At 33.6% G+C, this 14,897-nt stretch overlaps 1 protein-coding gene across 1 annotated transcript; it reads left to right on the forward strand.

The window, feature by feature from the left end:
• The first annotated feature begins 13 nt into the window (after positions 1–13).
• Positions 14–14,304, forward strand: LOC144963021 (uncharacterized). The gene is made up of 7 exons (XM_078896589.1): positions 14–461; positions 2,146–2,266; positions 3,889–3,986; positions 6,114–6,294; positions 7,387–7,544; positions 9,027–9,204; positions 11,532–14,304. The coding sequence occupies exons 1-7, from the start codon at positions 150–152 to the stop codon at positions 11,912–11,914; spliced, it is 1,431 nt and encodes a 476-aa protein (XP_078752715.1). The 5' UTR covers positions 14–149; the 3' UTR covers positions 11,915–14,304.
• Positions 14,305–14,897: the final 593 nt, after the last annotated feature.

Below are 14,897 nucleotides of genomic sequence, written 5' to 3' on the forward strand. Positions count from 1 at the left end.
GGTTTTCTCCCTTGGTTTGTCAATGAAAACAACCACTGTGACTGCTATGATGAGTACGAGCAAGTTGCATTTTTAGAAGAGTAGGCTATCCCCGTTCTGGGAACCTATTCACTCAGAAGCTCTCCAAATTGAACCAAATATAAAGAATAATGAATGAGTCATTCAATGGTTTAGATACCGGGCAGCGGTTGTGGAGCTGGGGCTGCAGTCAAAGCCGCAACAGTAAATTTTCGACGAGAGTGCAAGACCGTGAAATCAATGAAGACACAAATCAGCCATTTCTAGGCTTTGAATTACTTTTATTGAGACGGTTTCAACTCGAACCGGCTCTCTGGTATGAATGGAGAGAACGTATATGGAGACGAGCTGATCCAGGAAATGGTGCAACTGATGTATCTTGCGTTGCTGACAATGGCACAACTCTTCACACTTTGGAATCTCTTGAAGACTTGGGTCTTGTGGTGAGCGAATTTATTGAAGTTGTTACAGTTACAATGCTTTGTTTTGTTTTTAATATTTTAAAATTAACATGCTGTCAACACCAGATTCTCATCAGACAGCGTCAGGTGGAAATAATTTAGATAAATAAAGACTTTGACTTTGCTTTGCTTAACATCTCACACTTCTTTTATTCAAAGCGATACAAGCTGCTAGAAGTAGAAGCTGTGGACCGTGGACGGTCAAAAGTAAAGTAATAAACAAAGTTGAATAAAATAGCTTCTAAAAAGAACAAAATGAAGAAAGAGGAACGTGGTGCAAGTCAGGTAGAAGAAAGAGATTTTTCGACCCAAAGAATGAGTAGGTCAGGTGTGTGATTCATTCATTGCAATCTTAGATGCTCATTCATACTCATCCACTTCAAGTTTTAGATTCACAAATTTAATTCATATATAACACTAACACCAACATGACAAAGGCAAATGGCTTCTACTTTTTCTTCTAACCAAAGGAAATGCTTCTCGAATGAATTAAAGACTGAGATAATAATTGAAATTGAAAATATGAGGAAGGCTAAACCACAAATGCAGGGGTTATATTTGATCTGGAATATTGTATACTTGTTTTTTTTTAAGACAAAGATGCCATTATCAGAAATAGACAGTTCAAATCTGGCAGAAAACACCTCAAGACACCAAGACTAGAAGAACTGGACGGCTGCCTCCTTGTTTGGTTTAAACAAGCTTGTGCCTATGACACTCTTATATCAGGCACTCATTTCTTATTCTTATGATAAAAAAACTGTTTGTATCTTCTTTACTGTTCGAAATGCACTAGTTCTACATACGTATAATTTTTGTGGAATTTTCTTTATGTAGATTACTCAGTTTGCCTGGCTATTCCATATATAAGCTCAATGTTTTTGCAATCTGGTCAAATTGCTTAGAATGGAAGTGATCTGATTGTCACAGAGACATTCAGAAAGTTTATTTTGTTCCTGGAGTTTGTTTAGGAAAAGCAATGAGCCTTAAAGTATCCATTGAGGTGCCCCGGATCCTATCAGCATTTCAACTTTTTTTCTTCTTTCTTATAAAATTATTTTTTACCCCATAGTTAGATAATAAATTTGGTTTCTACTTTGTCTCTCTTCTTCACGCATGATCAATATTTAATTTTATGTATATTAAGTAGATAATTGTGTATTATTGTATTGTATTTAAAATGAAGTTAACTTTCCATTTATTTCATGGAAGGGAAATTTCGGGAAAAGGCACGAATTTTATTTTCACGAAACCCAACTTTTCCTGTTGTTGGTGACATCTGCAACTTTTTACTGTGGCTGCGTGTTAGAATTAACTAAATTTCTGGGTTTTTTTTCTTTTTTTTTCTCTCTTTCTTTCTTTTAAAAAAAATTCATCTAAAGGAGATGGCTGAATTACTAGTTGATAATGATGATGATTATAATAATAATAATGATGATGATAATGATAATAATAATAATATACTTTAATCATCCAAAAAATGGAAATTACTTTACAGATGTGGCATGCATAAAAATGTATAAATATAAAGTTAAGAATTTACGACGACAATGTATAATGTACATTTGAATAACACTTTCTGTTTTAATGGTAATTATTCATTTGATGATTGTTTTATTATTTTTCATCATATGTGATTACTAACTTTGATCACGTTTCATTACAGGACATCCAGCAAGATCTCTGGTTTTTGTCTGTGATGCTGCATAGACGACCAAAGCATTTACTTGAGTTAGTCAAGACAGAGATGGAAAGGGAGAAAGCAAAGCAGTACCCAAAATATGGAGGTAGAATTTCGAAGAAAAAAAAATTAAAACAAGTTACAATTTTAGCCTTTTGCTTTTCAGCACTTTTATTTGATTTATTGAATAAAAATAATACCATATTAAACATAGGAGCTGGCTATAAAAACAAGCATAATCCTAAGATAACAAAGAGGATATCAAATTTATAGAAATGATTAGATCTAATATTGAATTATGTTGTTTATGAGTGAGATCTCGAGAATACACTGAAACTAAAAGATGATAAGACAGAGGTGCTTTATGTGAGATACAAGAAATTTAAAAGTGAATATACTTTTATTATGCAGGGATGCTGCTGTTCAGATGGTAGATAAGGACTCTGGACTGTCGATTGAGAAACCGATTAATAATTTGATTGAATCTCTCTTTTTTCCAATGAAGCAACTTTACTTCCATCAGGTGGTTAATATCTGAGGATGTAATCAAGCAGTTGGTTCCTCGTGTTATCCTAATTGGAATACTGTATTGGTTTTTAATTGGCATCTCACAGCATATTTCGAAAAGTTGACAGATTGTCCAAAACAGTGCTGCCAGAAGGGGAGGGGGCTGGACATAGTCTTGACAACAGGTAGATAATGACAGTTGTAAAGAGATACTGAGCGATATTCTTTGTTTTGGGATTGACAACTGTGTATTGTGACCAACGAGTTTGGTGAGAGCTTATTGTGTATCATCATGGCTAATCTCATTGACTCTTACAAATGTTGAGAACAAAAGAGTGAAAGTTAATCCACATCTGGATAAAATGTCGGCTTGCATCATAGTGCTTTTGGTTGGCAAACCTATACAGGGCTGCCATATGGTTTTTGTTTCAATCCAATTGCTCAGTCTGTGGTGGACTAAGAACAATATTTACAACAACTGGTTTGAGTTTACCATATGTGTGTGTAAAATGTTGCAATAGTGAACAGGAAAGTCAACTTCGATTAATCGCAACATTTTCGCTGATCCCAAGGTGTTGCGATTATCTGGAGTGGACTGTATTATTATTATTATTATTATTATTATTATTATTATTACATTATTACTATCATCATCATTATTATTATTATTATAATTGTGCGGCTATGTGGTCAAGTGGTATGACACTCACCTTTGTATCGGAAGATCTTGAGTCGAGTCCTGCTCTGAGCAGCACATAGTTGAGTCCTTTGAAAAGGTGCTTTACTCACATTGTCTCACCTTACTCATCTGTAAAATGAGTACCTGGCTGTTAACAATGTTGTCTCTGTTCGAGAAAGCATTTGTAATATCGCCTAACAGGTGTCATTTATCATCCGACATGTTAAGTGTTGCTGTTTTTTAGGGACCCATTGGAAATCACTTGAGCACATTTAGTGGATATTGCCCGATATGAAAGCTGAAGTTATTATTATATTGATATTATTATTATTATTATTATTATTATTATTATTATTATTATTATTATTATTATTATTATTATTATGGTAATTCAGTAGCTATTTTCTTTCCAATACTTTATTCCATATAATTCAACATGGGAATATTGGCAATTGTATAATAGTAAAGAAAGCTTAATAAGTATTTTCTTTTTGAATACATCTTAATTGAATTAATTCAATAAAATCACTTTTTCCTTTCAGAAACTCTTATGACTCGTTACTTAAATCTACACAACTTCACAGTTTTGAGTCTTGACAGCATTTTCAAGTTTGGTGATGACAATAGACTTCCAAGAGAGGTGATTGATCCTAATGATATTTACTGTCGAAAGAAAATTAGTGTGAAGCTAGGAAAATACTTGCAAGGAATTCTCTTTAAAAAATAGTCACCTCAAATATTTTCAGAGTTGATTCCTTTTACTTTTCTTCTGACATCGCTGTCATTTAGCCTTTATTATTGTATTTTCCTTTCTCTTTTTTAGATTAAAAATTTTTTGTATTAAGTCTGTGTGTGTGTATGTGGGTATGTTTCTGTCTGTCCATTATTGTGCCTGCATCCGTGTCTGCATCACTGTTGTCTTCAAAAATGTATTTTAACCATTGCAAAGGAGAATTAAATATCTAGCTCAATATGACTACAAATGCATATTTTTTACCTTTATAACTGATCACTTTGGAAGGACAAATGATTTTGAATATCGTATCTAACCTTTGTGGCATAAATTATGATTCCCCAAATACAAAACTGCTAAGATTGTGACTTGTGGCATAAATCATTACAAACTTATTATGTTATAAAAACAGAAAGCACTCAAACTTGTTAAAACTAGAAACTTTTTATCCAAATCTAAAAATTTGTGAAAATTCCTCATGAAGGCCCAGTTTTGAACATTGTTGCACATGCTTCTGCACGCGGCTATGTGGTCTCGTGGTATGACACTCGCTTTAGGATTGGAAGGTCCTGGGTTCGATCTTTACTTGGCACATAGTTGAGTCCTTGGAAAAGCTCTTTACTCAAATTCTCTCACCATACTCAGATGTAAAATGAGTACTTGGCCATTAACAGCGTTGTCTCTGTAGGAAAAAAATTTAATTTTGTCTCATAGGCATCATGTCTCATTCTACATGTTGCTCTTGGTCAGGGAACCTTTGTAAAGTGCTTTGAGCATGTTTAGTGGATATTGCTATATATACGTTTCTGTGTTTTTTAAAAGCAATTAAGATTCTTTTCAGATTTAGTTTTGCATTATTCATATTTTTTCTGCTAACTTATTTTAGTTTGAGGTACCCCAAACCAAAAGCTGCAATATTCAATAATGTCATGTGCTATTTACTTTTTGTGTAAAGAAAAAGATACTGCTTTATATCCTTTTGATATGGATGGATAGAAAAGAATAAAGAAGGATATTTCAACTTCCTTTTAGGGGTCTCGATACTAAAAATACAAAAATCCTTAATTGCGACTATTTGATCAAATTTGTGATGTTCATACATCAGGTATCTTGTAAAAAAAAATATTGGTAAAAATAAATAAATGAAAACGACTATATTGCCATGGAAATAGTGGCCATCTTGGAAAATAAATAATTTTTTTGGGACTCCACCATTTTATGAATTTTTCTTTGATTTTGATTTTTAAAGTTGTTATAAAAAGTTTAAGCATAGTTGTAAATTTGAAAGGTGAATAAAATTTACTCACTTTTTGGACAATATTTAAAGAAAAAATATGTTTTACCCCAAAACTATTCAATAGAAACCAAATGAAAGTAGCCAGCTATTTGTAGTAATATATCAGCTATTTTAGTTCCAAATTTCAAAGCTCTAGCATTAAAATTTTTTTAATGGTCAAGTCCCAAAAAATGTTTACGGTGATTATATAATCGTTTTGAGAAAAATGCGATATATATCAGATTTTTTTACCCACTAACGTTGGGTAGGGGTTTTGCATTGCATTTTTTTTTTACTCTTTTAAACTATTCATCAGCAAAAATACTGGGTTGAAATGAAATAAGGAATGAATAAATGGATAAAACATAGTCATCTGATGGAAAATAGATTGTCAGTCAAGGAAAGAACTCTTACATGTCATGTGAAGAACGATCCTTTTCTAGAAACATCCCAACCCTCTGGAACAAACTTCCAAAAGAAATACAGAATTCTTCATCAGAAGATATGTTTAAAAAGCATCTTTAGACTTTGTTATTTTCCAAATTGATTTGTTGATGTCTCTGTAAAGAGTTCTGAGCAATTCCTCGTGATGTGGAAGAGTGCTCACAAATATAATATATTATTATTATTAAAAGAAATATGTGGGTCATACGCATGGCTTAAATTTATGACTTCTTAAATATTATATATATATTTTATTTTTTTAAAATATTTTTTTAATGTTCGATAATATTAACTTCTTCTCTTTACTTCCCTAGATGTTCCAATGCTCCAATGTAAAATACTTGTCATTGAAATACAACAGCCTTGTATGCTTACCATGTGATATTGGCAGGATGGCTTCACTAGAACATCTCGCTTTAACCAACAACAAACTTTCAGTCTGGTCATTGCCTTATTCTCTTACATTTTTAAAGCGACTTCACACATTGTTATTAGGTAAGTTTATACTTTGCTAGCATACAGTCTCGCTGACATTTCAATTTATAATACCTGTATCAATTATTTATATTACTGCTTGTATTTTATTTGAATGCTTTTGGAATAATTTAACCTTCATTTTTGCATCATATGATTGTTATTTATTATTTTGGAGGGCTTTCATGACAGTAGATAAGCGGGTGGTTGGATGGGAGCATCACCCTTGAATCATATACCTATGATGTTCGCATGGGTGTACGATCCGATAGTGATGTCGTTTCTTCTTCTCTTTACTAGCCTATCCTGCTTCTTTGGTTTGTGATTGTATTTTTGACAGGGGATATTTTTTTTTCTGTAAATCTTCTGCCTGCTTGTTCTTGGTTATGTATAATTTAGCTTATGATATCTTTAGGTTATGATTTTGATTTACATTTGTACTATTTTTGTTAGATTGCTTGTTTTTTTGTTTCAGCGGTCTCTCATATAACCTCAATTGTGTTGGAAGAGACCTAAAGCAACAAACAAAAACAAAAAAAACAGTAGATAAGTTTATTACTTGTTTTGTTTTATTGTGATGATAAAAATGTTTTCTCAAGATTATATTTTCTACCATAAAGATGAGATAAATGACATATGAAGTCGAATAGTTTGTTTAATATTTAATCAAGTTATTTTGAAAATAACTGAAACAATCATTTCTTTAGTCTTTCTTAAATCTGGCATGTCTTAAATTGTAATTTCAATCACTTTTACGTTTGGGAGTGCTCATTTTTATATTATTTATAAATAAGCACAGTTAAGGAGATATTGGAAACCCCTACATCTAGCAACTTGTGGGTTTAATAGTCAGTTCCAATGAACTAGTAAAGTCAATTACAATGTATCTCTAAAAGTTACTTTTTGTTGGTCAACATAGATGATGTTGTGGTAGAACACTTTCTTCCTAGACTAGAGGATATGACTGGATATTTTATACTGCTGATTACCTTGCTTACAAGACAATCCCCAACATCTGTTCAGACACTTTTTTAAATATATGAAGTTGAATTATTAAATATCAGTTGTTTTCATGTTTTGATTAACTCCCATTCTCTTTATTTCTGTATACAGACAACAATCTATTGGATGCTTTACCAGGATTTTTAGCGACATTGGAAAGTCTCAAAACAGTTCATCGTCATGGAAATCACAATTACTTCAAATCAACTTTCATGTGGTATCACACTGATGTCAACCTACGAATTATTCCTGTAGTGTGTGAGTCTCCCGTAAGTTTTACACAGATTAACATTGGGGTTTTATGAAGATAATCATCTAGGAACTGTAAATATTTATTGATTGGAGGTGCAGTTGATTTTATTTTTTTTTCAAGGAAAACAATGGGTTGTATGATTTGTATTTATAAGCAGTCGACTGTGTGTATCACATACCTATTAAATGAATGGCCTACGGTTTTCACAACAGAGCAGGAACACAGTTGTAACACTCCCAGAGTTGCATCACTGTCTCTGCTGTCTTGATGGAAATACTTAGATCTGTAGTTATTACAGTAGAAACTATTATTTTGTATATTTTCAGTTCTGACATTATCTTCCTTTAATATGTAATACATTTTTAATTACTTGTTTTCTTACACAATCCAAATCTGTCAAAATTAATTTTAGGTAAACGTAAAAATTACCAGGTCATTTTGCAATGTTCAATTTCTGTTACAACCTCTGGATAATGACACCCCTGAATAACGACAACCCCTGGATAGTGACATTGACCTCTGGTCCTGATTTTTTTTTTTGCAATATGTTATTGGTAATAAAACCCAAATTTGCGACATACGTTTTAGGAAAACCCCTACTTAGCGAAATCATTATAATAATAGCAGGCTTGATACCCGATCATCGTCATCTCTGACTATTAACCAATAAAAAATGCTTTTTTTTCTCCTCCCAATGAGATCGCTTTGTTACCGACCAATCAGAACACATGTTTCCAACACTACACGGAATTAGTGGTTCATTTGAAACCACTGCAAAAAGAAGTTTATTGGTGGATTGAGCTCTCAATGTTCCATTAACCTTCCATGTTAGCTACTGTCTGAGGTCAGTGGAGGTTAACTGATATCAGGCATTGCCAGTCAAATGGGGGCAGTTATGGATATTTATGGTCTAACAGTATTTTGGAATAGCCGGGAAAACAATAACAGCTCTTTTACTTTTTTATTTACATTTTAAAAATTAGTTATTTTTGTTAACATCAATCCAATTTTGATATTATTGTGGTTAATACCTGGTTGTTTTTTTGTTTGTTTTTGATTTTTGTTTATATTTTTATATCGCAAGATGCAGATATACTAATTTTAAGTGCTTGTAAATTTTGGTGCATTTAAGTAAAAATTTGGGTATTCAAAGCTCATCAGGATTATTGCATGGATTTTAATTAAAATCAAAACTTGATGTGTTCATCTGTGTTCTTGTGCGATATTATCATATTGGTACTTTATTTTTAAAAATTTATTCTTAGTTTTGTTAAATGGCGTTTGAGCACTGTTTACGAATAAAACAATGACAATACGCATTGGAGAGTGAAAGCCTAACTAGATACCCCTTGTAAACATGAGAAATACACATTCTAAAGTTGTTGGGATATGGCACTGGTTCGCTCATCATGCTGGCAGGTATTAATGGGTCTCATCACATTCCCTTTTTTTCACCATCTTGAAAACCAGTCTTTCTTCTTTTTTTTTTAAAATTTAGGTCTACAACAAGTATGAAAGTCTACAATTCTGGGCCGCAAAAAAAGTCATAGGATCAAAACAGAATTTTTTTGCTGATCAAAACTTTACACCTGCTCTGAAAGATTACATTGCTGACATATATAACCTCTTCAATATATGTTATTACTGTAACACAGCCTATCTATTAAGCAGGAGTGGTAAGTAGTTTCCTGATCACTCTTTTATGTAAAACTGAGATCTGTAAAGGATTGTTGTGCTGGGTTGTGTTGTAGTGTACCTGGAAATAGGAGATTAAGATAAATGTGTCAAAGAGTGTGTGCCAAAAATGAATAATAGCAGAAACAAAACCAAACAGATTAATAATAAGTGACTGGATCCAAGGACAGACTCTAGCCAAGGAAAGAATTCAGCATTTTTAGACATCTAAACCACACGCTTCACTAGTGGTGTATTATTTAGAACAAGTTTTGTTATTTTTTCTTGTCTTGATCAGAATATAGACTCATTTTCATCTGTATCTGTGTGTTATATAATGAATGCATTATGAATTTTGTACTTTTTAGTGATATTTTTCATACACCATGCCATATTCTAGTTGCAATTAAGGAGCTGGTTGATCACAATGTGGTCGATTTGTTTTTTTTGTATTACCATCAAGGGAAGTCCAAGAGTACTTGTGTATTTCTTTATGTTTGAAAATGGTGCCTTAAATGATTAGGTTGTTATCTTCACAGAATTCTATCAGTCATTCACCATTGTCATTTGTGTCTTGTAGTAACCTTCTGTCCCATAAGTTTGTTCTCTCATTTCATTATCTCGTCCTACCTTTGCGTTTAGGTCACCAAGCACTATAAGTGCATCATGCTTTGGATTCTCTTGTACTGTTTGATTCATAAAAGCTTTCTTTCTAGTCCTCACTTTTATCCTCTTGTGGGGCATAAGAAATGATTAGTGTCAATTTAGCATATTTTGAGTTGAATCTTGCCTTGAGCAATTATTCCCCCATTGGCTTCCATTGTAGTAGAGTAAGTCTTTCTTGCTTTTTTTGATAATAGAAGAGCAACACCGTTAAAATTCCTGAATAAATAATTGTATGGCCTGGTGCAAGAATTCTATTGCCATTGCCAACCCACCATGACTCGCATATTGCCATCATGTCCAGTTGATAAATGTTCATTTCATTTGTGGCCTGTGCTAGCTTGCTTATTTGGTAGAGTATCCTAACATTCCAGGTTCCCAGTAGAATGCTTTGTTTGGGTTGAAGAAGAGACAATGGTGTCTAGTTGCTGGCTTCCTCTCGGAGTTGACCATTACCCGCCATATATACAGTGCCCTGGGTCACCAGTTCCATCAATTTATGAACTGCCGATCCAGAATTCTGTGGTATTGCTCCTCTCCTACCTTACTTATTGTTCTTTGTTTCTTTGTCAGTGTCTGTAACAATGTTTTTTTCTGAGATTGGGTCATTTGCCCTATGCTCAACCCCCAGACTTGGAGGGTCAGGATTGTTTAGAGATTCACTCCTAGACTGGCTGTCTTTCAGGGCTCATGAGTCCGTTCCACCATTTTTGGTTTGTTTAGAGTGGCCTTCTCCTGCCAACCAAGGCTGATGAAGTTCATCTCTCCAGTTTGTGTTGTAACCCAAGCACAGGGTGGCTGATGAGTACTCGGCCTTGCCAAAGAGCCTCCCATGATTTGGTCCGGGCTGTTGCACAGCTACCCCTTATCCACCACCTGGGGACCCACCAGGTTGAAGTGTTTGCCTTCTCCTGGTACTTGATAATCCCTCATGGAATTGACAGGTTCCCCGGTCAAAGTGATATTAAAAGAGAAGAAAGATTTACATTTATTTTGATATATGACATTATGGCGTTCTGATTTTCTTTGTGTGTAAAAAAATAATAATTTTACCATCAAGTGAGTTTTAAAGTAAAAGGGATAAGTGGGTTAAAATTAAAGAAGTTTGTGGCAATATCAATTTCTGATTCATCAACATTATCAACATTTTCATCATTATCATCAACTAAAAGGTTGTTATTCCACAAGGAATTCAGATTATCAAATGCCATAACCATTTTCTAGTGTAAATTTTATTTTGTTATATTTTTTAAATCATAGCAACAACATCGTTTGACAGATTTTCATCAGGTAAAAAGCTACTTTCATTTTATTTAATTGTCTTGACCTGGGAGTAATCTAAATTGAAATTTAAAAATGATTCCCACCATTTTTAGGTATACAACAATCATATCTCCATCGGGAGGTTACGGGCAGGTTGGGATGACCAGTTTGGAAACTCAGCGGGTGGTTTAAGAGAATGAATGTTGAAATCTCATGGGTAGTATAAAATTAAATGGGTTAAGTGTGGCTTTAGCCTTGAAAATTCCCGGAGTTGAAGATTCAATCACTTCAGGAAATAAGGCAAATTCTATTGTCAATTTTTGTTAATATCACAAATTTACTTCATTTTATTGCATCGGTATGATTTGTATTCATTTCAAAATCATGTTTTTTTTCTTTACAGGTTTTAAAGTCATCACTTTTAAAAATCCATACCTTGGCAATACATGTGTACCTTTCCAACACTGGGCCTGCTCAATGGATTGTGCTAAAGCTGTGGAAATCCCAGCACGGCAAGAGCAAATTTCAGCAGCACAAAGACTTGACAAACAATACGAAGATTATGTGAATGAATGTGTTCGCAGATTTTCATCTTATCGCAGTACAAAGAGTATCCTTGCTTGTACAATGGGTGATCGTGATGTGCAACACAACAATGAAGATGACATTAATGAATCTGAAAGTAAACAGCTATCTCAAGGAAAGAGGAAAGGAAAAGGAAAACGGTTGAGTCATCGAAGTACAAGAAATTCCTCAAATCCAAGTTGTGGGTGTGTTTTGTCATGACACAAAATGTTTCTGTATTGTCTTTGACCCATCACGAATTCTACTAAAAAGATATCATGCCTTAGCTCTGTCACACACACAATTGTATTTGATCATAAGGATTCACCTGCCAGTTTGTCAGGACCTGTTTCTGCTCCACGAATGTCACCTGGTTATGACAGTAGTCATATTTCTTATGAATTCTTTTATAGTGTGGTTATGTGGTCTTGTACTATAACACTCGCTTTCGGATTAGAAGGTTCTGGGTTTGAGCCTCGCTCAGTACATATTTGAGTCCATGGAAAAGGCTCTTTACTTACATTCTCTCGCTGTATTCAGGTGTGAAATGAGTACTTAGCCATTAACAGTGTTGTCTCCGTCTGTAAAAATTATAATATCGCCTTACAGGTGTCATGTCTCGTTCTATATGTTTCCGGTTGCTGTTGGTCAGTGACCCTTTGTAAAGCACTTTGAGCATGTTTAGTGCATAATGCACTTTATAAAAGCTCAAGTTTTTTCAGGGGTTTTTTTTGCTAGTATTTGACTTTTACTAGCATTGTATTAGAGATCCACTAACTCTGAATTTATTGAAATTTTAGAGAAAACTTGCTAAAAGTATCATGATATCATACATTATATAATCTGCATTGTAGCCATAGTAGATTGTTTTGGCATATCTACTTAGATTTTCGTTTCATTTAAAAAATCCAGAAGACCAATGAAATATGTGTGCTATTTGTTCTAGTGGTATGGCACTTGCCTTTGAAGCTGAAGGTTCAGAGTGCAAGTCCCGTTCTAAATGGCAACTAGTTAGTCCTCGGAAAAGGCTCTTAACTCACTTTTTCTCACTGTTTTTAGGTGTAAAATGAGTACTTGGCAATTAAATAGCTTTGTGTTAGTTGGAAGAAAATCGTAATATCGCCTAACAGGTGTCATGTCTCATTCTAAATGTTAAGTGTTGCTCATGGCTAGGAACCCCTAGTAAAGCGCTTTGAGCACATTTAGTAGATATTGCGCTATATAAATGCTCAAGTTTTGAAAGAATATCATTTCTCGCAGATGCCATAATAACATAAAATGTTCGGTGTTCTGGCAAAACCCATCAGGTGTCTGAAAAATTCTTATCACATGTTATTACATATTCGAATAGAAGCACTATTTCCAAACAGTCTGGATTTTAAAATTATTTTAAATAGGGCCAAAGTTATTCACAATTTAAAAAACAGAGAAAATTGCTTTTAAAGACAAGACATAAATATTTACTACAAATTTCAAAAATAGTTACATCATCATCACAACAGCACTTGCACACCGCATTCATGCTCAAAAATAAAAAGTAACACAAACCAAAGATCTTTATTTGTCCCCCTTTTTTTTATTTTGCCGTCTTGACTAAGTGACGTGATACTTGAATAGGAGGAGGTTTGTGCTGCTATCTCAGTCATAGTGACTATGTTGTTCATGATATTATTTTAGTTTTCAGATATTTATATTGACTTTTAGGTATCTTATATTGTACATTATGATATATAATTGAAAGAAAAATACAATAGTCTCATGATTTTATTGATGACACTATTTCACACAGGACAGTGAATGGAATGTTCGACTATTGCTTATCACATTTCTTGTTTTGTTTTTCAGCTATACAGTCGTTTGACTGACTCAATGGTAGCTTATATTCATGCGCACTGACTTGCATTTCAAACAGAGAACAATGCCAAAAAGAATAATATGTAATATGCTGGGGTTTGGTTAAAGTTTTGTTTCTGAGTGCTGAATTGAAATCCTCTACCATAGAGTCAATTTTGAAAGTATTTCGCTTTGATAGTACTCAGAAAATGATTTCCTTAAATTATCTATAAGCTTCAAATTGTAAAATCTTTCATGAGAATTTAGTTGGTTGGATAATATAAACGATGAAGTGAAAAAACGAAATTTATCTGCAGATAACAATTTTTCACCTTTATTCGTTCATATCTTCAAAACTAGGTCATGAGACATCTGACGGGTTTTGCCAAATCAGCACACAAATGTGTTAAACCAATGCTTTCCCAAAAGATGGGGGAAAAAAAGAAGAAATAATTGGAATATAATTGTTTTGTTCATTGAAATCCATTTTTGTATAAACTTAGTTCAATGAGTGTAGGGCGCAAGTATTGCACAATGAATAAAAAATTACTTATTGGTCCTTTTCCAACCACATAACATTATTTCCTTGCCATTATCTCCCCTGTTTTGCCATAATTGTTTCATTAACAACGTGCCTCACTCATGTGATTGTACTTCATTTCCCTTGCTTGGAATGTGCAGAGAAAAAATTCTTATTTTTTATCTTTTTCAAATATGTCTATATGCATCAGCCATTCAATTTTTGAATAGTTGATAAACTGCTTGATGTTATAAGATTCTGTAGAGATTTATTGGCATTAATTGAATAATCTAAACGGATATTTGTGTGTATGTGTGTTTGCGTGAGATAGAGAGAGAGAGAAAGTGAGAGTGTCTGTGTGTACAGAGGTCAGACAAATTTTACACATGGCTTGACCAAAAACTCCAATAAAAATCCCCATTTACTGCACATGTGAAAATATAGATGGAATTCGGTTAGATCAGAATATTTAAGGAAAGATTCAAAAATGCATTTATACAATGGATGAAATTCTGCTGAGGATCAGGAAATCTTAGCTGTTTTGCCCAGTGGGTTCTACATCGGTGGAGAATGTTGCTATCTCATCTATCCTCAACAATTTGTTCTTTTCTTGTCGCTTTATGTTCTTTTTCTGGATTGAGACTTTTTTTTTTCATCTTGGCTTGGCCATGGGTCTTTCAATGAAAGGGAAACAGATGTATTTAACCTTTTTGAGATATTTTATTCCTTGAAAACCATTCCTCTGCAGCTTATTGTTATTATATGTTTACACATACATGATTGTGTCCCTTTTGGTTGAGGTCCTGTGCCTGCCTCTAGATGAGATTTTTGGCTTGTCACATACTAGACGCA

Source organism: Berghia stephanieae, chromosome 1, assembly GCF_034508935.2.
Source record: "Berghia stephanieae isolate SIO BIC M18660-M18661 chromosome 1, UCSD_Bste_1.3, whole genome shotgun sequence".
Lineage (NCBI taxonomy): Eukaryota > Metazoa > Mollusca > Gastropoda > Nudibranchia > Aeolidiidae > Berghia > Berghia stephanieae.

Excerpts from the sequence above, each read along its gene's own strand:
- LOC144963021 (XM_078896589.1), top strand. The coding sequence starts at position 150 with ATGAATGAGTCATTCAATGGTTTAGATACCGGGCAGCGGTTGTGGAGC. Across the intron at positions 7,545-9,026 it reads CTGTAGTGTGTGAGTCTCCC|GTCTACAACAAGTATGAAAG; the intron begins GTAAGTTTTACA and ends TTTAAAATTTAG. Across the intron at positions 9,205-11,531 it reads CTATCTATTAAGCAGGAGTG|GTTTTAAAGTCATCACTTTT; the intron begins GTAAGTAGTTTC and ends TTTTCTTTACAG.